The sequence below is a fragment of the Pagrus pagrus genome (genome assembly GCF_965226575.1).
Source record: "Pagrus pagrus genome assembly, chromosome: 24".
Taxonomy (NCBI): Eukaryota; Metazoa; Chordata; class Actinopteri; order Spariformes; family Sparidae; genus Pagrus; species Pagrus pagrus.
In genome coordinates this window covers 5,929,960-5,957,884 of record NC_140206.1, presented here as the reverse complement: position 1 = coordinate 5,957,884, position 27,925 = coordinate 5,929,960, and the positions used below count along the sequence as shown (strand labels likewise).

The window sequence follows — 27,925 nt, the reverse complement described above, 5'->3', positions numbered from 1 at the left end:
TTCGGCTCTCCTCCCCGCTCTCTTTCTCTCTTTTTTTTTTGCGCTGCTCGCCGCTCTTTTGTTTCTCCGTGCCTTTTCCAGCCAAGGCCCCATTCTCTTGCCCCGTCATTGTGTGCGGTAATGAAGATTAGCCAGCCTGCCGCACACAATGGGGTCCCCACATCCGGAGCGCAGACTCCCCAAATCCTGCCGCAAGCTGCTAACCCCGGTGTAAAACCACTGTTGTCGCCGACCCCCTCCATCCAAACACCGCCCCCCCCTCCAACCCCTCTTCCACACATATATACATGTTCTGGTGCATCCACGCACACACAAACACGACCGATACGCACTCTGCCGTGTTGAAAGCGAATGGCTGAAATGTCTCCTGATTAGATTAGGATGGTTTTGACAGCTGAGAGGGAGCGCTTGGCGACTCATACGCCGATAAACAGCAGCTCACCCAAATCCAGTTAAAGAGAGACAGAGTTCCCCTCCCCAGCGAGTGCAACACGGCTCCAGTCCTCGGGATTATACCCCCCTCCACCCTCTCCTCGCTCTCCCATCTCTCTCTCCTCCTCACCCCCCATCCTCCATCCCCTGCTATTCTCCCCTTCTCCCCAATCTCATCCTCCTCTCCATCATCCGTCTTCCTCGGTCTCAAGTTGCCCCCTTCTTCTCCTCTCTTCTTCTCTCCCCTCGATCCTATTTCACCCTCACCTCTCCCATCCTCGACTTAATACCAGAACAAAGGCGTTTTCCACACTTTGTCACAAGCTATTTAGATGGAGCAGCAGAGGTCTTTATACGCGCCGTGCACTTGTTGTATCCTGAGCCTAAGACCTCGTAATAACGTCTGTATCGCTCTCAAGGTCGGCAGATCTCCGCGAGTTCAATCTGTTTACATGTCGAGCTGCTTTCGGCGTTGAGAGGACGCATGTGCAGCTTTGTCTGTGAGGAAGGATGGATTATCCAAATGTGACAGCAGTGCTTTTTTAATATACATTCCCAAATGTATGCACAGGGAAGTCAAATGCCGGTATGTCAACTTACCTCATACAGCTTCAATATGCAGTATAATTCCACATTTTGGGAAATACTTTCATGCCAAAAGTTGAGATGATACCACCCTACTATCTCTTCTTTAAGGTGGAGCTAAAAGATGCTAGCTTAGCTTAGCATAAAGGCTGGAAATAGGGGTAACGGCTCTGTCCAAAAGTCACAAAATCTGCTACAACTACAACAAAAAACCCACCCCATCTCGCAATGTTAAAGGAAGAGTGAAAAAAAGGCCTGGATCCACACCAAAAGTTAATGGGGTTTATTCTGGGCCGAGACCCGTCCTCCATCCAAGTTTTGTGGAAATCCATTCAGTAGTTTTTGTGGAATCCTGGTAACAAACCAACAAACCAGTAAACAGACACGGGTAAAGTGACTGTACATTATTAAAAACTTTATATGATGCCCTACTGTTTATTTCACGCTCTTAACAGCAATATTTTCTTTCATTTGGACGTCGCTTTGCATTTAAAAGCACACAGATGCAGGCAGGAAATGAGCATGAAGGCAACACGAACAAACAGGAGCAGGACTCCGACCGGCAGAAACAAAACGTGGATCTCGTACCTAAATGAGGGGCTAATTCTACTTCTGTGTATAATTGAAAATGTAATAAGAGCTAGAAAGCGCATTTCCTGCTGAAAATGCTAAAATGAACTATGATTAATAACAAAACTTTGCATTTAAACTAAATATTCTTTTCATGCAGCTATTGTACTTTTAATTTCTAAACTCTTTACTCATGAGATTTACAGAAAGTGATATGAGATTTCGGTCACATCGCTCGGCCCTATATGCACAGCTGCTGCGCTGACCTTGAGGTGATTTTTTTGCCTCGCATCAATTTGTTTACTAAACTTGACCTCCAACATTTCTTTAATCACCGAACTGTGTAAAGGAGTTCTTCGTATCAGCGCCCGCGTGACGTTATTGGACGACAGCAGGGAGGTCCCGAGTGTCGGCGATGATGTGGATGTGTGCTCTCTGTTGTGTCTGCTCCGAGAAAGCAATGGGAAATGTCTTTGCGCTCCATTAAGCAGAGGTCACCAGGTTTTTTTTGCACTCTGAGTGCTCCATCATTGTTGCTTTCCTGCTAGATGAAAGGTGCTTTGAAGACCCCCCCCACCCCCCACCCCATCACACACAAACACACACAAACACACATCCACGTGTCGCGTCGACCTCCTCTAACTGAGGGCTTATGTGCCAAAAATGAAAACCGAACCTCAGGTTTCTGCAGACGAAACAGGTTCAATTCCCATGTCCAAAGACTGAGCGCTGATTTAAAATGACAGCTTAACTGCCTTAAAAAGTAAATCCAACAAAAACAAAATTGCATTCGAGTGCCCGAGTGTCTGTTGGTGCATCCATCCAAACTAAAATTGACTGCGTGTGAAGGAGGTGTCAGCTTTACAACCAAATGTGCATTATTCCCTCAAACTCCGTCAGCAAATCGTGATTTAACAACTGGCAGTGTCTGTTATCAGCTTGAAGCCCGCACTGTGTAAAAGCGCCTCGAGGTGCTGCGTTGCCAGGCTTTGACGGAGGGTCTGACGGCGGCCCTGATTATTACTGTGAGGCTAATGTCGTCTGATAAGGCCGTGTGTGTAATTAAGCTGTTTCCGCGGCGTGTTATCTGAAGCTAGGTGAGGCTCGGCTGCCTGGAGAGATGGAGCTGTTAGTCAATGAGGAGGAGGAGGAGGAGGACTGTCTCTTTCTCTAAGCTGCAAAGTAATTTTTTTTTTTTTGTGCTTAGGTAGGAAGACTTCACCCTTCACCCCTCTCTCCGCACTTTCCTCTCCTAATCTGAATCTTCGCACAGCTTGTACTCAACCCTGTTTCTTCATTTTTCACCTGTCTGTCTGTCTCCTCCTTCTTCTCTCTGGGATTCAGATAAATTAGCTGTGTCTCTGCCCTGCAGCTCTGTCTCTTTGTGTCTCTGCTCCCTCCGTCTCTCCGGAGCCCCCGTCGGGGCACCAATAGCTCTAAGATCCCTCCTGGCCAAACGCTGCACCCCCTGCCGCTCTCTCCGCTGAGAGTAACCGGGTGAAGCGAGGACGCTCTGCTATTCAGATCGGCGTCGAGGGGAAAAAAAATGAAGCGCCATCTCCCCTTTCCCCTCCTCCAGGCCCCGTAGGCAGGTTCCTCCTGCTCGACTGGGACCAGCCGACGACGCCATGCTCCTCTCCGAGGAGTCTGGGGGCCGGAGCTCTTAGTGGAAGGAGCAGAAACCCTGAAGGGCAGCTTAGAGGGGAGGGAGTGCTTTTCGGAGATTTTGTGTGTGTGCACGGGTGGGGCTGCTGTGTAAGTATTGCTCAGTGAAGCTATAGATTACCGTCTCTGTCAGCTGCGACGGCCACCGCTGATGAGCTCCAGCGCGGTATCATTTCGTATCGATTAGGCACTGCGACGCAAACACACAAAGGCTGTTGGGCGAGATGGCCACTGCCTAGGGCTACTGGTCATTTAGCTGTCACCTCAAAGTGATGGCTTGGCCCGGCTCACCCAGATCAATGGGAGACACAGGCCGCTATAACACACTATGGCAGGATAACACATGTGCACAGACACACTGGCGTACACACACTTTGTGAAAGAGTGCGCTCGGGATTAAGTGCCTGCCCAAAGTTTTCCCCTTCGATAAAAGTGCCAAGTGCGTTGCTGAATCACAAACAGCAATAACAAAGACGGCTGTAAACAAAGTCGGTAAAGTGCAAAAGTGAGTCATAAAAAATGAAATCAAAAGAATAAGAAAGGAGGAGAAGACAATCTGGTGCCAATGTGAGTACTGATGTAACTGTTGTCAGCCTCATCTAGAGCATGAAAATGATTAATTCTCCGGATTTTAATCAGAGCTGCTATCGCTTTGTTCGCACCCCGTGACTCAAACCGAGCCTCTTCTTATTTCCTGCGACCGATGACAATGTGCGATTTGAATAAAAGCACACAACAAGCAATAAACAAGGCTGTCAGTTAAATGTGAAACAACAAAAGAAGAGAAGCGAGGCGAAGCTGCCGGAGACGCCAAACGTTAATTCATCCGTGGCTCGAATCTTACTCACTTTTAAAATGAGTAATCAAACCCCTGCCAGAAATAAAAATGGCCCGACCAAGTAATCAAAATGTCATGTCGGGGCTGAAAAGGAATCTTTTTCCAATTTGTGGGAGACGGTGACGACAATCAAAAGCGCATTTTGCGCAGACGCTTGTTGTGCTGTCCGCCACACAAGCACACAAACAAGCTATACTGCAAGTATGAACAAAACTCCTGCTGCACCGTTGTGGAAATAAAGGAGTAGTTTGACATTTTATCACTTTCTTGCTGAGATTTAAAAGAGAAAATCAATACCGCTCTCACGTCTGCGCTCTGTATGTGAAACTGGAGCCAGCAGCCAGTTAGCTTAGCTTAGCATGAGTAGATGGATGTTTTCCTTTGTGCAGTGATGGGGTTGGTGGGTATAGTTTGATAGAAAGAAAATAGTTCCTACCTGAAACTGCTCACATTAAGTTCTGTGGGTTATCCTGAGTAACTGGCTCATGATTTCTGGAAAGAGACGTTACTGTTGAGTTTTTTAAATGTATTTTTTTTTGGGAAGAAACCGTATGAACTCTTGATTTTGGGGACAACCGTCCCTTTAAACAAACCAGATGTAACATGGTATTCAATGATCCTTGGAGTTGCTGGTAGGTGGATTTTTGTTGCCTTCAGAGAGAGCCAGGCTCACCCCGTTTCCAGTCTTTATGCTAAGCTAAGCTAAGCTAAGCAGCTGCTGGCTCTAGCCTCCTGCACTGATGTGAGCGGTGTTAAGCTTCTCATTAACTCCTGTCAACAAAGCGAATAAAATAAAAATACACCTTTTCCACAATGTTGAACTATTGCTGTACAGTTTGTCCTTACAGACGACATACAAAGGACCTTTGTCATAATTCAACAAGGCGTTTTTATTCCAACAAAATAATGAAAGTATTAACTAAAATCTAGACTCATAATCTAGATCTCGAGGCAAAAAAAAAAAATGATTTCAATATTTTGCTTAATGATGCAACCCTGCTGGGAAGGTGCTGCAGGGAATCATGGGTCATCTTTAAAAAGATGTGACAGCACCCCCCCCATCCTCAGTGTTTTTAACAATAGCGCTGCTGCAGCACCCCCTCCAGCTCACGGCCCCCTTATGCTCATGCCCTTTTCAACCCTGCGAGCATCATCTCTGAATATTATTCATAGCACCTTGTCTCTATCAGTGCATCAGTAAAAACTAAACACGGTTATCCTAAAATTAATGAGCCGTATCCACCCCATTACGTTTATCTGTTTAGTGGTGTTTTGGGCCTTCCTTTAGGGCATTATGCATGCTCTTCTGTTCATATTTATAACCCAGGCTTTTTATTAGCGACGTAGCGGGGTGCTAACAGTTGGGAGGCAGCCTGCACTTTGATGGTGATGGCAGGCGGCTCGGCGCAGGCCAAATGTGACGGGGAGAGAGGATCAGCTGCCAGGCCAAGGGCCCCGCGGAAGAGGGAGGAGGGGGTGAGACAGAGAGGAGAAGTGAGAGCTGGAGGAGACTTTTTTTAACTTAAAAGACGGGAGGAGGGAAAAATAGAAGTTGGTGAATTAGGACTGGTTCGCAGCTATAATAAGTGTCTTGCGATCGCCTAATATTTGGATTCAAGCGCGAGTGACAAATAAAGACGACAGGATTCTAGTGATTTGACCTCAGCTCAATATTATTCATGTTCGAGACGTACAATTTCGTGTTCAGACGTGTTTTTCTATCAGGAATTGACTCACAAACAGAACGTATGTGTATTTATGAGTAGGGAGACATGCACAGTTTGTACAAAACCCTGCTGAACTGTTCCTTTCGTTTCCAACCGACGTCACTTCCTTTTTCGTTTGCAGAGCTGCTGTTTCCATTACGCAGTACATTCCCGTGAAACATCAACCCCCGAAACTATCAACAAAGCGTGCGTTCTTGAAGTCTGACAGTGACTGAAACCACAGCTGAAAATTGTTAAGGTAATTAACCGTGCAATTAAGTGTTGCTGCGCCGCAACTCGTCAGCCATTCTTGGAAATCGTATTGAGTTTGGCAAGAAAACAAGAAGAAACATCAGTCAAATATTTTGAAAACCGAGCATTCGTTTAATTTGGTAAAGAGAAATATGTCAACATTTATCGGTTCCGGCTTATTAAATGTGAGTATTTCCAGCTGATGTCTCTTTTCTGAAAATTGGATCAGATGGCAGCCCTACAGTGACAGCACATCCTGATGCAAGAACGCTGAATGACACAGCACAACCAGCAGGGTCGCATTAACCTCAACCTTACGAAGAAAGCAACGGCGATGTTCCTCGCAGGAACTTCAATCAGCCTCAACTTTGACCTTATTAGCGGTAACCTTTCACTCCTCAGCCAATTAGATAAGACATTACATAACCTGAAAGTGACTCGTGATGAGAAAAAAAGGTTATAATAGGCTTCGCACAACACTTCCTGAGTGATCTTGATAAGGCCCTTTTCACGGGAGACATTTTGACACGCGGGAAAGGTGCAGGTGTAATTTAGCATTTAGCTGCTTCAGGTTCAGGGTTTTGATGAAGTGCACACTTGAATTCTGATTCAGAGGATTATGATGCAATACTTAAACGCTTAACGATGAATCTTGATGCATCAAAATGTTAGATTCCTGTACATAATAAGTACTTTTAAAGGACACGTTGGTTGGAAAGTAGATTTTTGAGTCTCATTCCCAACTCTGTTTACTGACCTACAATCCCAAAGCGTCAGTATTTGACAAGTTGGGGATAAGACTCATAAACTTTCTTCCAAATTGGATGTTTGAAACATTACATATTTGTACAAATATGACTATGAATTTATTCAACATTTTCCTTGCTCACGCTCAGCCTGCAGACAAGGTAACGTTTTTCGATACTCGATAGTATCGAGGCGATTCGGTCAAAGGTCGATACCTAGCCCTAGTAATTGTTAATATTACTAGCAACACCTTTGCTTTTCCTATGATTACACGTCACCTCCTACGTCATTAGAAAACTGACTGTAGCGCACGCAGGAGAGTAACATTTTCAAAAGAGCACTCCAGACTGTCTCGTTCCGAGGAGCTTCTTGAACATATGGGCGCTTGAATCTGGGTCGAAGGACTGTCCCACGTCGCACCGCCGCCCTGCGCCACCGAGGCGGTTTCCTTCCAGTTTTGGAGGTGGAGGTGGGGCTGCTGGAACAGCCGTTGCATTGTCCCGGCTTATCCTGGCTCGCATGAAGGAATCATCCCGAAAGCCTTTCAGGAAATGGACCCTGGCTTTATGCGGAGCCAATTGATGTTGGCTCTCCAGATCGGCGCTTGTCCAAATAGAGCTGAAGCGGGCCGTGAGCTCTCCTTTATCTTGGCTATTGTGCAATGCTTTTGGCTCCTGATTCCTTGCCTACACAAACAAACACACACACGGACACACACACACACACACACACACACAAGTTGCAGATTCACTTCAGGCCGCGAGATCAGCAAATAAACGCGTTTATGCATGCGCGTAGGTGTTCACACAAACACACACACGCACACACCCGCACAAGAGCTGCATAATTACACACAGAGCGGCATAATTATGCTGCTCACACGTGCACTTGCAAAATTATGTGCACACACACACACGAGCAAAACTAGCATAATTACATGCAGCCACATGCAGTACGTACACCCACTCTACACACACAGGAACCGCTGATCAACTGCATGACCTTCTCTCTTACAATGTTAATGTCACCACCTGGGGGAGGAGGGTGGTGGAGGAGGGTGGGTGGTGCGTGATGGAGTGATGGGGGGGGGGGGAAGAAGGAGAAGGACGGGTGGAAAGACAAGAGTGGCGCTATAAGGATGTTGTACCTGCCGCCCCCTCACCTGCGGCCTCTTTTATCCGTCTTACCTTGTCAAGCATCCCACACACAAGTACAGTACTGCTGCCGAGCACATCCTCGCACATCGCCGCGTGTCGCAACCTAACATTTAGCGTGCATGAACCCCTTTCTGTGCGTGCGTGCATGCATGAGGCCTGTGGCTTGCCCGCTGACAGGATCCTGTTATGCCAAATGTCACACTTCCAAAAAGGATTCACCCCCCACGGAGAAAATGAAGTCAACACCTTCCTTCGCTCTTTCTCCCTCTCTTGCCTCCTTCACCTTGTCCCTCCATCACTCTCCTCCTCCTCCTCCTCCTCCTCCTCCTCCGTCTTCCTCACCATCCACTCAGCCCCCCTCTCACTTATCCGTTTCTATCCTCTTTTCCGCTCCCTTGAACTATCTCTACCTCGCACACACACACACACACACACTTGCACTCACCTTGGTTTGCAGGCCTAAGCGTTTTGCTGAATAAAGTCCCCTTTAACTGGCTGGTTTTAGCGGATAATTAGTCCTCACCTTGGGAGAGGAGGGGACGACAATGAGAAGAAAAAGAGGAAGAAAAAGAGGAAGAAAAGGAGGGAGGGAATTGTGATTTTGGGGGATCGATAGGGGGTGAGGCAGGAGGAGGAGGGTAATGGCTAAAATGAGAGATGTGGGGGGCAGGAGGGCAGGAGGAGGGATTGAAAGATAGCGCTGTGTTGGGTTTTTCTTTACCTCTACACCTAGACGCATGCTATTCCCTTCATCACGTCTCGACGGCTTCAATATTTAATTGTGCTCTGAAAGAAAGAATAAAGGGGGGGAAGAAATCTCATTTAATTCACTGGCCGCAGCCATCAAGGAAGCAGCAGAGACCTCTCACATGGTGCTTGAAAGAAGTTGTTTTTCAAAGCCATCACAGGAAGAGAAATAAAAACATGTAGGCGTGCGGTGGAGGGAGGAGGCACGCCGCATTATCTTCAATTCTCGCCGTAGATGTGGTCTCGAGCAGCTTTTTTAATTTGATGTCAGTATGCAAATACTGTCGGCAGACAAAAAACAACTCCCAAATCCCTTTTCTGTTCCTCGAAGACGAAGACAAGTTACGGGAGAAATCACACTCCCTTAGCAACAGACACCACCCTCCGAAAAAAAAGAGGAAAAAAAAGTGTGGTTTTATTTTTAGAAGGTGCAAACAAGGAAAGGGGAGGGGGGTTGTAAGATTGTAAATGTCTCTGATGTGTTCAGTCTGTACAACCTTATTCCTGATAATGGAACTAGCTACTCTGTCTGTCAGTGCCTATTTACACACAAATGAAGTGGCGAGTAGCACGCGCCCAGTGGAGCTGCTAGCCTCCATCTCATCTGTCAAAACGGGTTAGTGGCTACAAGCGAAACACAACGATCCCTGGGATCAAACTGGCGCCGTCCATTCAAACATAATAGCTTCATCCTTGGACATGGAGCGTCTCTTTCCCCTCGCTGGCTCTCCTCTCAGAATCTTGCCAGCGTTTTGCAAAGTAATAGACTTCTCAGGATGCCAGTTCATACAAATCGGGGATGTAGCCTTTTATTTGCCCTCCACGGGGAGAGGTGTTTGGTGTAATAGGGATGAAGCAGACCATAACTACAGCTGAATAAATCTTCCTATCTTGGCTCAGTGGAAGCCGGTGCACACATGGCTTGTCAAAGCTCTATAAAATGTTGTTTGATAGGAGTTCTGTACAGTTTAGGACTTCTCCTCCTGCTATCCACCTCGCCTCGCTTTCGTTCCACGCGACAGCGGTTGCAATCAATCAGTGTGTAATCAGCCGTCTTGCCGGAGCTGCCAGGTAATCCTGGCTGTCTTGGTGGCTATCTGTGCGTGTGCGCATGTGACAGCTGGCAGAGCTGCTAAGTTGCCTGTCTGGGTGAGTGGATGGCACCATGCAGATTCTCTCTCCACAGTGTGTTAAGGCATATCGGATGATCTGATGGCTGTTGAAATTGTCAAGTGGGATTTGAGAGTGAGGATGGGCATTCTCAGCCCGTGAACTCACCTGAATTGAGTCTAAATTGAGTCTTTTCTTCCACTTTCTCTCTTGCAGACCTGCCTAGAATTGGAGCGTTATCTGCAGACAGAGCCCAAGCGTCTGTCAGAGCTCTTCGATCAAGACTTGGATGGCCTCCTAACTCCGGCCTACCTGAAGGAGGACGGCGAGGAGGAGCTGACAGACGCCTTGCTCCCCAGCCTGCCAAGCCTCCCTGAGCCACCAAGCCCACCTCCAGTGATCCTCTGCCCAACACGGAAGAATTTCCCCTCCACTGGTGTAATGAAAAGAGACCTCAAACCTAAGGGCCAGGGGCTGGAAAACGTAGAAGGGATGGAAGGGGTCCACCAGGCCCAGCTGAGCGCCGTCACCTCCCTGACGCCCCCATCGTCGCCAGAACTGGGCCGCCACCTCGTCAAACCCAACCAGACACTGACGGCCTCAGCTGACGGGACGCTTACGCTGAAGCTGGTGGCCAGGAAGGTGGGGCTAAGCGCGGCCCGGCTGGTGGCGGCGCACGCACTCCCGGTCCGGATGAAGGACGAAGAGGAGGGGGCTGCTTGTGTGATCGGGGTTGGGGAGCTACCGGAGAACAAGAAGAGGATCCATCGTTGTCAATTCAACGGGTGCAGGAAGGTGTACACCAAGAGTTCCCATTTAAAGGCCCATCAGAGGACACATACAGGTGAGAATCTATCGTAAGCATAAAAGAGTTCGTAGATGGATGACTTCTAGGAATTATGAGCATATTAGCTGGTGCACTTTTTAGATACAGGCTTCGGTTAAATCATCAAAACAATGATGTCCTCTGTCTTTGCCTAAACACTTTTTCTTGACCTTGATGGAAAACATCCTGAGGTCACATGGAGGACAATGCAAAGACTGCATTTAGACTAGGGCCTCAAGGAATTGTGGAGTGGCATTATCTCCTTTCGTCTTGTTCAGGATGGTCCAGTGTACCCGATACTAAAAGAGATAAGAGAGCAAGCGCCGAAGCTCCATTTCCTCAGCGTTAAGAGAGAATTCGACCATCTTAGATTCTTCTGGGTCATTTCACTCAGTCAGAAACCTTCCTAAGCATAAAATACTCTTCGTGACCGTCTGACACTTTCAGCAAGGCAGCTCCGAGGACACCTCTCTTACCCAGAGGTAGCCGCTTGATACACTGGTGGTAATAAAACTGATTGACACTCATTGCACGTGACAGGCTAAAAAGACTCAATCCTGAAGCTAAATGACTGCTGCACACTGAAGAAAACATAGCCAGAGTGTTTGTACTGAACATAGAAACTGAAAGAATAGAATTGAAAGAGCTTTACTGCCAATTTGGGTGTGCAGACTCTTTTTGTACTTGCTAGATCAAACTCTGTCTGCCTTTGGCTGACTTGGTTTTCTTTTCATACCAGTTTTCTTCCACTAGGAATGTTTCCTTGGAGTCTCTGCCACTTAATCAGACATTTATACTTATGGGACGGTTTGCTTCTGGGTATTTCTTTAGCTCTATAAGGGGAGATAAACTACTAGCGTTTTTCTACAAGAGACTGTCATCCATTCTTCCAGCCTGCCATCGCTCTGAATTCCTTGATAACCTGACTTGAGATAATCGAGTAAAAATCCACCTGCATCACATTCTTGGAACAAGTACAAAAATGCACATGAATGAATAAGAAATGTGAAAAATAATCATCATGAACAAGCTTTAAATCATGGTCCGCTCGGTACCACATGAAAATAAAGTCACGTAAGGTAGGAATCTCTTATCCCGCTCTTTCTACCTAAATATTTCTCTGAGACGAAACCAGGACGGGTCCTCCTTGTCAAGGTTCCTCTCAAGAAGGAAGGGGGGGAGGGGTTCAGGAGCTATAACTCTCCCGCTCCTCCATCTCAATCCCAAACCACTCAGACCCCTGTCGGGGAGCTGTCCTCCGTCTGAGTAACTGCACAGTGATGGATGGATTGACCTGGATAGGCCGCCATTTCCCCGGTTTATTTCAGGCCCTCTCGTCCTCTATGCGTTCTATAAGTCTAGGTCAGTGGTTCTCAATCTGAGGTTTGAGACTGCCTGATTTTGCACGGGTAGTAAGAGGATAATATTAAGACCAGGAAAATATGTTTTTAAATGTATTCAGTGTATTATAATCGTAGGAGAGGTCAGGAAGGATACCATCTGTGTTTTCCTTTATGAATTAGCAGGGTTAGGGTTCAGCATCCCTCTGCCTTCAGGTCTCGTTCACACCAAACACATTAGGAGTGTCTGAACTCCTCTTTTGGTTTGGTTGGGGAGGTGTGAACAATGTCATTCAAATGCTGTTGGAAATAATTGGGCTGCGATGGCGAAGGTCTCTACCCCCCTCTAAGAGAAGCGTTCAGGGGTATAATGTGATGAATATGACATCTGATCGGTAGCCCGTGCTCATGCATGCAGGGCTTTGCATAACAAATTAAATGTATGGTGGACTGCAGTCTGGGCTCTTGCTGATATACAGCTGTTTCTTAATACAAAGGTACAGCAAAGAGCGTCCATCATGCTAAATCAAGTTACAGGGACTCGATTAGATTTTCTTGACGGATCACCAAAGCTGTCCAGTTCAGAAGCTATACATGACTTGTTTGCCAGCTCTGGCTCACTTGTATTTTCAGGGGTGTGAATATAAATAAACTTGTCAACTACTGTATGTTAAGAATGAAGAAATGACGCCGTATGTGTGATCACACCCTCGGTGGTGCACACCACAGGTTCAGGCATCAGCCCGACTGGAACAAAGGGCACAGACATGCGATTATTGATTTCCCCAGTGTGCCGTGTCTACAGCCCCTGTGCTCAAACTCCATGCCAACTGGGCCGGCTCTGGGAGACCAGTGCCACTGATGCCGTCCGGTCATAATATCGATACAAGCAAAGATGGACAGAACAAATCAGAAACTCAAAGATACTACGTCTCAAGTACCTTCTCAAGACATTTTTATCTTGTATTTTGAGGCAAGATTGAACCCTCTTGAAGAGCAAAACTCAGAGCAGATAGACGCTTGTATCTAGGGTTGCGACTTTCTATTTTTAGCCTCGCTTGCAGCGTGGCACTGTGGATGTCACTGCTGGTCTGACAGTTGGTCAATCACTTTGATTCAAACTGAAATATCACAACAACTATTAGATGGATTACCGCTGAATTGGGTACACGTTCCCCTCAAGATGAACCCTGCTGACTGGTGATCCTCCGACCTGTCCAATAGCATCAGCGTCAGGTCAGAAATATCAATACTGTACTTTTGTTTATGAACAAATGCCAGCGAAACCTGCAAAATGTCATCGCTAATAAGCAAGTGTTAGCGATGGCATGGTAATCTAAGGATGGTGAAAATGCTAAGCATCATATCTGATTAACATCAGCGTGTTAGCATTGTCATTGTGAGCCTGTTAGCATGCTGATGTTAGCACGCATGGCCGTAGACTTTCAGACTGCTTTCGCTCTTGATTTTTTTCACTTAATAATTAATTGTAAAGAAAAGAAAAGTACATCACAAGTTCCTCAGAGCCCAAGGAAACATCTTTATATTGCATGTTCACTTTATAATGATATAATACAAAGCAACAAACTTGAGAAGTTGAACTAGCAAATGTTTAGCATTTTAGCTTGGAAAATGACTCAGCTAATAGATGAACTCGCTCAGGACTGTGTTGCTCTGTACTACACTGGTCGACTTGCAAAAATTGAAATGGAAACATCTCATGTTGGAGTTGTAAGCTAACGTGGCATCCTTTCTCTCTCTATCCCATATGAACGGTTTAAAAATGCATATGACAATGCTTTAATGACATATTAATGTAACATATAGCCCCCATAAAGTGCTCCGTTTCTTGTGGGACCCTTCCCCCCCGAGCTTATCCTTGTCACTTTAGGTGCTTTAGATAAAAGCATCCACCCCAAAGAACATCTGTCTTGTTATTCAAACCAGGAAGGTAGAGTGATAAAAGGGGGAATTGTCGACATAAGATGACAAAAGAAAACACAAAGGCTGAAGGAAGAAGGCAGAAGAAGAGGAGAGAGTGACGCGGATTGAAACAAAGAGTAGATGAAGACAGAAGACAGGAGTGGGGGAGGTACAGTAGAGCGACCCTCTTCAGAAAAAGACAGCAGTGCCACAGGCTCCCCCATTCACTGAGCCATTATCCTGACAAGTTTAAAGATGTCATTACTCAAATCCTCTTTTTCTTAGTTGTTATTTCCATAAATTACCGACGGAGAAAAGGCTACGATTTAATCTGGAATTAGACGAGCTGAGTTGAAATGACAGTGCCCTGTAGAGCTTTTTGTGAATAGGCTTATGGCAGATAAGGAATGGTACAATTAGATTTTGGGCAGGGTGAGGGAACGGGTAAAACACGAGGGCTGTCGGAGTTATTCTGCCTTCTCTCTCGCTCTCTCTCAATCTTTCTACTCTTTCCCTCTCTCCGGTTCTCTCCTTATTTCGCTCAGTCTTTCATAACATGTCTGTCTCTGTATATGCTTCACTCTCGCGCTCTTGTTTTATTGCTCTGCTCTTTTGACGCTCTCGCTCTTCAGAGGTTGAGGCCAGCAGCAATTTAAGGAAAATATCGAACTGCATTTTTTCCCCTGATCTTTAAATTAAATGTCAGGCCTGTATTTGTGGTCTCCATAGTATTAAACAAGATACCTTTTTTCGTACCACCCCACAGATGTGCAGCATATACGGCTAAAGGTAGTGAAGTTTAATGCTCATGGTTTGGGGAACAAGATGTTTAACAGTCATATATGGCGATGTGACGTTGAGGTGTCCGTATACTTTAGGACATGTACTGTAGGCTGTTTCTACATGAATAAAAAAACATTATACTATTTGGCCACTTGTTTAAAGGTGCAATATGTAAGAATTTTAGTTGGAAACATTTAAACACCAACAGTCTGGACCACTTGATGCACCGCTAATCGAGCTAACAGCAGCTACAGTTAGCAGTAGTTGTTAATTCCTGTGGTGATATGCTGCCTGCTGTTTGTTTTGAAAATGAATCCAACAATTTTTACACTTATTGCACCTTTAAGCCAGATAGATGCTAACCTTTAGCCTACACTTGGCCTGTTTTCTTACTTGAATTCAATCATCATAAGTGCCATTTTGTTGATTGATAACAGCTACATAGCCTAGCTGTTGTTATAAAGATCAACTAACTAACCTAACGTTAGCTTCACAGGCTGACAGGACAAGCTAGCATGTAGCCACATCCATGCAGGTTAACAACCTTTATGGTGTTATTAAGCTAAAAACAATGTTGTAATGTACTTAAATTATTTACTGGAAGATTCTGACAACAACATTTATACTTGCAAGCTAACGAAACGCTTGCTTGCTACCTGCGTTATTCAGAGAAACACTCACCTGGTCTTTTCTTAGAGCAAAAGTGGGTAACATTGTGAGTTAAGTCAGAATTGCACGTCCTATAAAGACGTTTATCTTTCAGGCTACTTTTCCATCATCCTCACCTCTCTCTCTCCAACATGCCTCTCCATCACCTCCCTCATATTTTATCTTTCCCTCTCAACCTGTTTCCCTCGTCCTCTCTCTAACGTCTCCGAGCCCCGCAGCTCTTGTTGTGGGCAGGAGCCTGGAAAGCGTTCACCCAGAGCCCCTCTAACGACCCCTGAGACCCGGATGGCCCTGCTTCGGCCCCGGCTAATGGAGGGAATGCAATTAACTTCAACGCTGGCACCTGAGAGGCTGGAGTTAGAGAGCGCATGTGTGTTTTTGCGTGTGTGTGTGAGAGCATTCGGAAGTCATAGATTACACATAATGGGATTAGAGTGACTCAGGAAACACCCAGTTATCAGATTACCGATGAGGAATATGTGATTGCTTATTTGATTAGTTAAAAAAAAAAAACATTTTCGAAATGAGTGACTGGTGTCAGATAACCCCTCCGTCCCTGATCTGGACATCAAGCTGACCTTAAAAAACTGAGGAGGGGCAGAGTGATTTTTAGCCTTTAACCATCTGAGAGTTTGTAGATTTATCGGCCGACCCGATGAATAACGGGTTCGGAGCAACAGCGCCGTCCACAATCCTGGTTCTTTAAATCAGAAAGGAATAATCCACTTAGCTTCATAATCTACATTATATGTTTAACAGGCAAAGTAATCCAAAAGTAACAGAGCGTAATCAGATTATGCTGCTGAGTTTCGGGGCTAATCCCGCGGATTAGGTTGCTGATTGCCATTTAAAACTGCCAATCAGTCCGACTGTACGCGACATTGTTCTTTAACTCGGCTCGTGCGTGGATGTGTGTGCGTGCACCTGCTCTAGTTGCCTGTTTGTATGAGGAAGAGGAGAGTATGAAGAGAGAGGAGGGATGGGGGGGGGTTCTGTTGCTAGGCAACGGGGGGCAGCATATCGTTGGAGGAGTCGGTAGCTGAGTGGTTATGTACTGCTGCAGGCTCTGGTCTCTTAGTGCCCCCCACCCTCCTCCTCCTCCTCCTCCTCCTCCTGCACTACCACCACTACCACCACCACCACCACCACCACCACTACTACCCGGCCCTCCCTCCCTCCCCCCCCTTCTTGCCCCGTACAGCTCTACGGTTACCGTCGCTAGGCAACTGCCTCCGTTCTCTGCCAGCGTGCTCGGTAATTGGCCGGTGGCATGGCGGCGTGCCGTTGCCAGATCCAGCCAGCTGCACTGACTACTGCCTCCTCATGTTTCAGCGCACCCCCCCAACCCTCCCTCTCTCTCACACACACACACACACACACACACATATACACCCCGCCCCCTCGCTCCGGTTGCTAGGCAACACATTCAGGCATCCCTGCCTCTTGGGAATTTCATTGGCCGGAGCGGGATGGCCCAGACCTGCTGCTTCGGGGTGGTATGAAGGGGTACGTGTCCACAAGGATAGGGGAGGGACGAGGCTAATTGCTGGCGTCTCTAAACCAATTATCTAATTATTTTATCTGAAATAAATTCTTTTTCCTTCAGGTGATGCTGAAATGACGCAGTTAATTCATTAGAATTCATTAAGCGTTATCAGTTTGTGTTCATTAACGGCGTTTTTTCTTCATTCACGACGGAGGCCACTCGTTCGTTTATCACCTCATCGCGGCTGCAACCTCGTGCACCTCTGTTTCTCACTATCAGAGCGCACATGCCTCCCGTTAATGGAGCGTTCTGCAACGCGAGGAAAGCGCTTTCGCAGGTCATAGCTGGCGAGAACTGCATTGTTTCCTCAGCTCGTGCTACTTTTCCAGCATATTTGCAGTTCGCATTAGTGACATTTAACACACTTAAAACAGTGAAATGCACCTTTAATTGAAAGCACCATATGCATTATTGATTTTTTCTTTTGCCGACCAAATGCTACTTTCTACACCAGCTGGTCCACCGATCCTCTTCTGTCTTGACTTTCTTCTCATTGTTTGTGTCCAGCCCTTTTTTCTGATAATGCAACAAATTAAGCCCGTTTCTGTGCCCGAGCCACTCGAGCAGAGCTGGTCAGTGTGTCAGTGTGACTGTATTCAACCGGTCCAGATGGGATGTGACTGATGCAGGTGACATCTTTTCGGGGAGCTGGACGCAGCTGGCAGATCGTGGCTTTTCCTTTGCCATTATGCCGTGTGACTGGCCTAATTATCGCCCTCCCCTTCCTCTCTCCTGCAGCCTCCTCCTGCCTTAATCCACTTCTGCAGCACTTCTCTCCTACTCCTGGTCTCATCTCACCTCCTCTTCTCGCTCGTCTCATCCACCTTGCCTCTAATCCCCTCCCTCCCTCTTCACTCCTTCTCTCGCTCCACTTCTCTCTACCCTCTACTCCTCTTCTGCCTGTTCAGCAAGATTGGAGACCGGTGGGAGCTTCTCCACCTCGGTGTTAAACATTGCCTTGCTCTCTTTTTTTTTAAAAAAAAGGGGGGAATATCTGCACCTTAATTTTGCAAAATACATCAAACATCAGCTTGAATATTTGGGTTCGAGTGTATGTTTTTTTTTTGCATGCAGGTAAAACAGGTGCTCATGCGTGTTTTTCCTTCATCCCCCAGGTGAGAAGCCGTACAAGTGCTCGTGGGAGGGCTGCGAGTGGCGATTCGCCCGGAGCGACGAGCTGACGAGGCACTACCGCAAACACACCGGCGCCAAGCCTTTTAAGTGCAACCACTGTGACAGGTCTGTCAAAACACATCTCCCCTTCCTCTCACTTATATGTTTTTCTCCCACTTTTCTGAGGGTTATTTGAAGTACTTCCACTAACACGACCGACTACAGCTTTTTTTTTTTTTCCTCCCCGTTGTGTTTTGTACACAGTTTGGTTCAGTAAAGAAGTAGATGCCGGTAACACAACCCCGAATGTGTTTGGTGCTGACCCAGTTTAAAAAAAAAAGTGTGCTGGCAGGATTACTAATGTGCGCTCCTCTGCAACACATGCGAGACCCAACCTGCTCAGTCTTTTCAACGAGAATCCGATGGGTGCTTATTCTGCTCCATCCCCACGTTAGGCCCCGCGCAGCATATTAATAGTGCATCTGCTCACATGGCCTTGATTTGCCGGGCTGCTTTCACACTGGGACAGAGGTGCAAAATGCTCGCAAGAGCCCATTAACGCTGTCACACTTCACTGGTATGGAATATTAATCTAAAGTTTTTGAGTATGCATTACCAGGAAAAGGTGCCAGTTTCTTGTTGTGGAGGGAAAATGTATTCAGGGACCTTCTGAAGTCACCGTGACCCAAAATACAGGTTCGTGTGTTACTGTAAATAAAGCCCCAGGCCGGCCCAGCGATTGCAGAGACTATCCTGTAAACCGGATGATTCCCCCGGTCTGATCCCTGTGACCGGAGCACCGAGTGTCCTTGAGCAGAGCAAACTAAACGTCGGTGAAAAATGTAACCGTTCAGGAGATGAGGCATGGTGTCATGTCTTGTCACTTACACCCCGTTTACACCCGGTATTCAAATGGGATCAGTATCCGGATACACATAATAAACAGATCCGATCTTGCCTTTGCATTTACAGTCAGTATTTTATAATGCCTTCTCGTTATCCTCATTAAGCTTGGATCTCAGTCCTCCAGAGCAAAACCAGGGTTGCAGAATCACTCCTCTTGCACCAGACTCCATTTAAATATTTATAAATGATTTGTAATTTTTGGTAATCGACATTTGGAAGACTTTTTCTAACACCTCTAAAGACATTTTACGAAATTTGAAGGCGTTCTGCTCAATTCGTCATACATGTACACATAATACACGTGTAAAAACACGTATAAAAATCAAAATTACCAGATGCAGATTGTTCCCAAATTTCTCAATAGGCTATAATGTCCTTACTGGATAAATGTTCTGGATCATTCTTGTCAAATTGTGAATGTTTTCACTAATTTGTTCAAATTTATCATTGAGTTTGGTGGGTTGGCTTTTTTTCCCAACGAGATAATGGATCATTTCCGCCAAAATAAGCTTTAGACAGTCTGTTGTACGGATTGCATTGACACCGAACTACGATCCGAACACAGTGCGAGCCAGACTACCTCCAGATGTTGTAATTTACACCTTACATTAACACGTGTTGTTCCTAATCCGGCTAACGTGTCAGATACAGAGACCAGGGGTGTTTTTGTCTAATGCAACTTCTTGTTTACCGTCTTCCAAAGCAGTAAAACATCCTCCTAATCTTAAGCAGAGACGTAGAGGTGCAGGTTTGTCACTTTGAAGAGTGGATCTGATGTAATTTGCCTGCGCTTCTTAATTAGTCACCCCGGCTCCTGTTTAATTATGAACCACAGCAAAATGTTAATTTCCAGGGCCCCGGTGACAAAATCATCAAACATTCAGTGGCCATTACTCGCTACAAAAAGATCAGCTCGACTCAGTCGCAAAAATCTTTATTCCTGTTTTAATTACACCCCCTCTGTCTGTGATCGGGCCCTCGCTGACACCTCTGGGATCTCGGAGCAATATTGTTTGCAGGAGCCACCGCAGAATTTAAGGCGAGGGACCGCAGGTGAAAATCTGGGTGAAAAGGTCATTTTAAAGGTGTTATAGTGCAAAATCTAGAGTTTTATTAAATGTGAGTGTATTTTACATTCATGCCACTGCTGAGCTGCGTACTTTCACTTGATAAAACACTACAGTAGTAAGAGTTTTTTAAGAAAACATAGTATATGTATGCAAAACAAACTGCTTTTTTTGATAGTTTTTACCAATTCATGTCTTTTACATTACATTTTCTTTGTTTTATTTAAATTTAACTGTATTTTTGGCCACATACATACATGTTTGTTCATATTAAAGGAGTCAAATTGATGATTTTTAAAAATATTTTTGTATTTTCTGCGAAGTAAATCGAGTTAAAGCCATTTTTTGAAAATGTTATTTTGAAATTTATAGGTTTTTCTTACATTTTTGTTTGTATTTTCTGAGTTTAATTATTTTTTTTATTCTATTTAAACTGTATTTGTATTTTTTTGCCACATACATGCAGTTTTGTCAACATTGAAGCAGTCAGATTTGTATTTTTCTTATAATTGTGTACATATTTTTTGCTTTTTTTACATTTTTAAAAACTTTATTTGTATTTTTTGCCACATACATACAGATATTTAAAACCACATTTGTATAATATAATCCTTTTTTTACATGTTGTAAATAACACGCAACAGTTAGTCACTCACGCAGCTGAAAACTCATAAAGATGTCATCCGATATATAAAAAAAAAAAGTCGGCATTGTGTTTGTGTGTTTTCAATAAAACCGCAGCCTCTCGGACAGTTTGGTCACAATAGAGCATTTTATTGAATCCGTGACCTCTTGAATCATGTATGTGTTCATTATGAAAGGACAAAAAGAAATCCCTCTTCACCTGAGGTACTTTGCCTTAATGTGTGTGAAAGAGTGTGCGTCTTGGTCATCCTTGCGTGTGTGTGTGTGTGTGTGTGTGTGTGCGTGATGGAGCAGAGGGTCGGGGCAGTGTCAACTTAATCAGGTCTCAGCTGGACAGACAGTAAATACAGTATCCCTCCCTCCTCCACCCTGATTTCCCACCTCCCCTCCCCGACACCAGAACCCCCCCTGCAGGCACATCCCTAATGCGGGCCCACCTCTGTCATGTGTCACAAGGCGCCCAACCCCTCCAGCCCAGCACACACACACACATGCGTACATGCACCCTGCTGAGATGAAGGAAGAGGGGAAACAGGGGAGACAGAGAAGACGGGGTGGAAGATTGAGGATGGAGGGGGGGGGGGGAGAGATGGGAGGCAGAGGGGGGAGAGGAGACAGACCCACGGTGTGCCAGCTGGTGTCGTGCCCCCGAGTCGTGACTCATACTTTACCATCTGTCTCACCGAGCGCACACACACACAGTCTCACGGTGACACACACACACACACAAAAACTCCTCTCCTGGGCCGTGCACGCACTCGCATAGACGGTGACGCACACACATGCAGGTGTGACAGTAAGACGGATGGCTGGTGGCTCATCACAGTGTAACTCCCCCTCTTGGCCAAACACTGATTCATCTCGACATCTCAGACAGTTGCCTCTGTCTCGGTGGGAAGAGCCAATCTGAAACTGGTGTCAAAAAAAGAAAAAAAAGAAAAGAAAATCAACAGTTGCAGAACTGTGAAAGGGAGTCTGACTCCTGAGCTGGGGCTTCATATGTAAATGCTTTTTAGTTCACCAGAGGGAATAGAGGTGTAATATTTGGCGGTGCTATTTATTTTAGATGTTATTTTATCATATTTATTAAGGAGTTTTTAGCAAATGTCCATTTAAAAAATTGTCAATTTAAGGCAAATTTGATTGCAAATGCAAAACAGCTCTTTAGTGGCATCTAGTCCATTTCGACCAACTGAATATGCCTCATCTCACCCTCCCCAATGACGTCTGCTTAAAATGGGCTAAAAAGAGTGAAAAGCCTTCCCGGGAGCCGGTGTTCGATTTGTCCGCTCTAGGCTACCGTAGAAACATGTTGGTGCAACATGGCAAACCTTAGTCTGTAGATGCCACCATTCCTAATTTGTCTTTGGGTGTGTAGGTCGGGGTGGCCACCAACTTTAACCCCAACTTGGGAAACCCGGAGTAAACCCAGTATTTGAGGAGATGGGAGTGAGACATAAGAATCAACAATTACACTCCCAGTTGGGCACATGGGAGATTATCGCCAACGCTCTCTGACTGTAATACCTGGCTTATAATTTGCCACTCTATTAACAAAACACCTGAAATTGGGGGGAACAAAAAGTCCTCCTATTCTGGCGCCATTGACTTCCAACAACTACACACAAATGACATATTCTGCTCTTACTTACTTAGACTCACCTTCAGTTCCTCCCCGTTCCCCTGTACTTCTATGTAAACATTTAGTAGAGCATTCAGAAAATGCCGCAGTAATTGGGCTCAGTTCTGCAGCGTCTTGTTACTTTTTTCCCCCTCGCAAACATTATTAAATGGAACCGCTTTGGTAAACTCCAAAAAAACAAGTCTCCAACTCAAATATTTCTCAACGCGCTAATCACCAGAACATGCAGCTCCCAATTACCTAAAAAAGAAAGCAACACTTGCTGTTTGAAAAGCGCTCCTCTTGGGAGCGGAGCTGTAGTGTTAGCTCAGCGAGCGTGCAACAGAAACACTGTTGATCTAGGAGAAAGTAGGGATGAAAAACTAGGTCTCCTGTAATGGCTGCGTGCATGGCATAAACAAAACGCCAGCTGAAAGCGTGCATTATATCAATTTGTGGCGATCGGGTTGAAAAAATCAAACATTTTTTAAAAACCCTCGCAGGAAAAAAATGGGCCAGTGTACTTCCAGAGCGATTACATTTTTCACTGTGAAGCTGTGCCCTCGCAATTCTGCAAGCCTGATTTCAGATGAGAGGCTTCGATTCATCTAATTTATCTATCGTTTTACAGCACATGTTTTGCGTGCTGCTCCTTTTTTTTTCTCCCCTCTCTACCCCCCTCTGCACTGTTTCAACAGATCCATCTGCGGGGCTCTCTAGTTATTCATGGCGCAGCTGAAGTCATTAGGAGTGCTGCTGAAAATGCTGATTATGAATTAGTTACACATGTACTAATTGCGTGTACATTAGTGGCTCGGCACTCACTAGCTAACAGCAACATTTAGCTCAATCGACAAAACAAACTTCTTTTCCCCCCGCTTTGGTAACAAGCTGTTCTCTGTTTCTCCCTCTCTCTTTGGTTGCAGGTGTTTCTCGCGGTCGGATCACTTGGCGCTACACATGAAGAGGCACATCTGAGGAATCCGAGAGAGGTCAGCGGGAGTGGAAGAGAGGGGAAGGGGATGGAGGCGGAGTCGGGGAAGAAGGAGAGGGAGCATCATCTGCAGCAAAGTAACACCATGGATGTTGAGGAAAACACCAGATTTAGCCGTTCTGGACTGGACAGAGGGGCGCTGACTACAGACAGAAACACAGGCGAGGCAGACAGACACTCTGTGCTCGACCGGTTGGTCCATGATTCCACAGCGATGCGTCGTCACCTCGCAAATATCTCCTGGTGTTGATACAGACGCTCCGTCCCACCCTTCGTATGTGTCTCACGCCATGAATGGTGGACCACGTGCCTGTAGTTGGCAGCTCTTTGTTGTAGTCGTCCTTTGCGAACGCCCCTCGGTGAAACGCTTCCGAAATGTCAGCCCTGTTCATGCAGCAGTGCTCCATGTACCAGCGAGCTCACCAAACTGGACCAGTTGTACAGTCATTTGTAACCAACAGCGAGGACCGCTGTTTGTATATTCGAGATTCCCTCTTGTACCTTGAGCCGAGAACAGTTACGACAGTAGCTAAACAAGCGTCATGTCACAGGGTAAGCAAGCAAGAAAGCTGGCTTTCTCTCCCTCCCCCTTTTACAACTCGCCAAAGGACGGATAATAATTTGACAATTCTTCATCTGACCTCTGTCACATCTGCCGACTGGATCCATTTATAAATCCTTCTGGTTCGATGGCATCGGAGCACTTGTTTGAACGGAGCGAAAGACTGGATTTCCAGAACACTTGAAGATGTGCCGTGAGGGCTGACTGAGGTCACCCAGAGGACTGGCTTGCATTATGAACAGCATCCATTGGACGAGGCTAACTAATCTACTCTGGGAAAGACTGATCATCTCCTAGAACGTCAGCTGAAACCGAGCCTCTCAAGCGACGCTCGATGGCTCCCACGAGTGCTCTCCCTCTCCGGGATCCCGGCTCTTGCGAGTTGCCGTCAGGAACTGTTGCACAATTGACTCTTTGCAAACTTTTTGTAAAAAAAAAACCTAAAAAAAAACGCCCCACCATCTTGAACTGGGAGACCAAACGCTGGCTTTCAAATGCCGCCCGAGCGCGGATGGACAGCCACATGCACAAGTCGAAGCAGCTAGCCGACTGCGATATAGCACACAAACAAGATCACTATGTATCATAAAGGCTATATTGTTTCTAAGAAAAGATTCTCCTATTTGTTCAAAACAGACAATTGAAAAGACCATTTTGAAGAACACATTGGAAATGGATGCAGCCAAAAAAAAAAAAAAAACACAAGTGTCTACTGTAGATGCCTGAAATGATCTCTTTGGCCTTTGAGAGTGATTGGCACCTAACTAGCCACTGGTTTGACGAGGGGTTCGTCCTGTTCACACCGCCCACGCAGATCTCTTCCAATTTAGCAGCTCTCAGAGAAAAGCAGCATTCAACAGCTCTCCTAATCGGGCCCTATGCATATCCAAGAACATTCCTGCCGACTTCCTCCACCACACCGGCGTGTCTGAATGCAGATTTCTGCCCTGCAGGACACGGAAGGACTCGTAGGAAGACACATGACACAAATTCAATCAATTGGGTGGCTCCGATCGGAGCGAATCAATGTGAATGTATCTGTTGTAAGTCTGTACATGTTGCTGGGCCCACGAAACACTTGAGTGTGGTTGGTAAGATCATACCAGACACCATTTGTGTTCATACAGTAGTTTCTCTTTTTCCACGTTAGAAATGAACGGTTGGACTTGGAATAACTAGGTAGTCACGGCTGGTAGCGTTTTGTCATTTTAGTGGTCGTACCGGACCGGCGGGGAGGTCATGAGTGCAGGCTTCCAGTGGGTGGCTGAAATGGGTTAGAGGAGGAATAGATCTGCTCAGTCAGCAGTGATAACTGCCCCATCAGCTCATGAAACTGCAGCGGAGTGAAACCTACACACACGAGACACATAGATACACTCCTAGAAAAATGGAGTTAACGTTCGTCCTTGGCTGATCCGCCTCTCGTCCGATAGAACAAAAAAAAAAAACGTAAAATCTCGTCTTTGCACTTAAGTGTCACGTCTTTAACCTGCAAACAGAAAATGAATTTTTTGGATCGAATCAGCTCAAGCGCACACAAATCAAACAGGCAGCTTGGACAAAAGTAGATTGTCAGGATTCTCAAGAACTCGATTGGGAACAACTATGTCAAGGTGTTTATTCTTTATTTTACAAGACTTTTAATACTTTGAGGCAAAGTGAGGCACACAGCAGTCTGCTTTCTTTTTGGCAAGGGAGACAGTAAATTGATTTCACTCTGTATACCAGAGGCGCATTTCAATTTCGGGTATGAATGCAGCCCAGCTCAATCATATCTAGACATGATCTGTCTGCGGCTGTGGAAGTAGGAGCTGTATCGCTTCCTGCTCCGCATAAATATTGAGCTCTTTCTGCCTAAATGTGCAAACAAGCCAGACTCTCTTTTATATCGAGCATCTACACGTAGATGACAGGCCTTGGCTCGCAAAGACAGGAGGGAGTGACTGCTAGAGCTGCAGCGATTAGTCGATGAATTAATTAGTTGACAGGGAGAAAATGAATCGCCAACTATTTTGATAAATGATTAATAATTTGAGTGATTTTTCAAGGAGAAAATGATTAACATTTGCTGGTTTTCCCCTTCGAAAATGTGAGGATTTGCTACTTTTCTTTGTCATGTATGACATTTAATGAAGAGCAGTAACACTTTCTTTAACAGGCCGTTGATTGTGTAGTAATATGAAGAAATTGCGAAGAAATATCAAAACTAAAATCAGTTAAATCAAAATGGGAAATTGAGATAAACCTTTTTTCAGAATGTTTTGACATTTTATAGACTGATTGATTAATCATAAAAATAAAAGGCAGATACATTTAATAATGAAAATAATCATTAATTGCAGCCCTGGTAACTCAAAACAACCAACTGATACAAGTTTTAACTGCTGGCTTCCATCCATTTTGCAGCATTTTCAATGCCGCCACACTTTTTTGTGTTTGTTGGCTTTAAAATTCACAGATTCTGACAAACGTCCGGGTTTCAGTTTGTAGAAGATCTAAAAAAGATAAAAAATACCCAGTTCAGATGGGAACGTCAGCGCAGGTTAGCAGGTTTGTGGTTTTTCCCTGCTCGGATCAGTGCGGAAGATAAAAATGAAGAATAGCAGTTTAACCCACGGGTTAAAATTGTATCATCAATGGCAGCTCTACTCGTGTGTTTAAGTATTTCAACGGGGCACTCTCCTGTTTTAACTGAATGGTTGCGAATGTGTGGGAATGTGCAGCTCGGGAGTGTTTCTTCTTTTTAATTTTGTCGTTTTTTCGTTCTGTACCAATCGGACTGAAACACTGAATGTGTTGTTTCGTGTTCAATGAGACTTTAAGGAGCCGAGACGTGGAACTTATTCAAATTACAGGAAAATTTGGACTCGACATAAACAAATGTTCCTCCTCGTCGTGTTTTTGCCCGGGACGCTCGAAAAACTGGGATTTAAAAAAAATGTGAATGTGTTTTTCGCTGGAAAAAAAGGTCGTTTCATGTCGTCTCTCTGAGGATGCGGTTCACGTCTGTGTCATCTTAATGAATGATTGTCAATTCTGCTGTGCCTGTGTGTTCTTCGTCTGTTTGTATTTGCACTCTGAATTTTTTGGGAAAAATCACTTGCATATCTGATGTTTTTTCTGTCCGCTTGTACACTACACTTTCACACGACGACCCCGGGTGATGAAACACTGATCACAAAGTCTGTATAGTAGCTGTTTTTTAGCACAAACGTACACACTCATACACACTACATCGCAGACAAACACGCAGACTCGACACGCACGCACAAGCACATCCCGAACGTACTCACAAAACACACACACACACTCTCTCTCTCTCTCCGTTCTCCTTGTGTGTTTTTTCACCGTTTTTCACGCCACCTTGTGAGAGTCAGACTGCAGCTCTCGCTCTCAGCAGAAGGTGGTGGTGGTGGTGGTGGTGGGGTAGGGGAGACACGCATTACTATGTGTGACACCACCTCTGTTTCCACCAGGTCTGAATTTCAAATCAAACGCACCCCCTTTTTCTACCAGCATTCCCTCACCGCCGCCCCTCCACCTGCACCCGCACCGCCCCCGCCACCTCCATTTTCTCAGATATGATCCCTTTCAACTCCTCTCCTCTGTCCGACTCCCCCGCCTCCCTTCCCTTCCCTCGCCCCCCTCTCCCCTTCTCCACCCTTTTTCCTTCCGTTGTCTTTCTCCTTTTCTTTCCGCTGTACAAAGTGTTTCAAATTTATCATTTGTATATTATGATGTATGGGTACGATAATGTTCTTTATTATGGAAAAATGAGAAAGATTTATTTTTGTTACCGGTTTGTTTCATAATTCCTTTTTTAAATTGGTATTGTAATATCTCTATGCAAGGAACTGTTCGGTGAATCGTTTTTATTTAAGAATGTAATTATGTGTAATAAATGGTAGAAGCAGTTTGGCATGGAGTATTCATGGTTCTTGGCTGGTCTGTTAATGGTGGTCTCATCCAGCAACAATATGCACCTAATCATCCATCTTCTCTGAGAATATTTCTGATTTCTTATCGAGTCTCAATCACGGAGCCATTCAGTTTGCTAACAATGAGCGCCCAGAGTGTATTAACATACCCTTTTGCTTTTATTCTCCCTGACCAGGCGACTT

The 27,925-nt window shown here is 45.5% G+C and overlaps 1 protein-coding gene across 1 annotated transcript in view; it reads left to right on the top strand.

Moving 5' to 3' along the window:
- Positions 1-27,718, top strand: part of LOC311253153 (Krueppel-like factor 7) — a 40,170-nt gene extending 12,452 nt beyond the window's left edge. The window contains exons 2-4 of the mRNA XM_084346934.1: positions 10,026-10,653; positions 18,012-18,135; positions 23,175-27,718. Of these exons, the coding sequence (XP_084203060.1) occupies positions 10,026-10,653; positions 18,012-18,135; positions 23,175-23,226 (804 nt within the window). The 3' untranslated portion in view covers positions 23,227-27,718. The remainder of the gene's footprint in view (positions 1-10,025; positions 10,654-18,011; positions 18,136-23,174) is intronic.
- Positions 27,719-27,925: the final 207 nt, after the last annotated feature.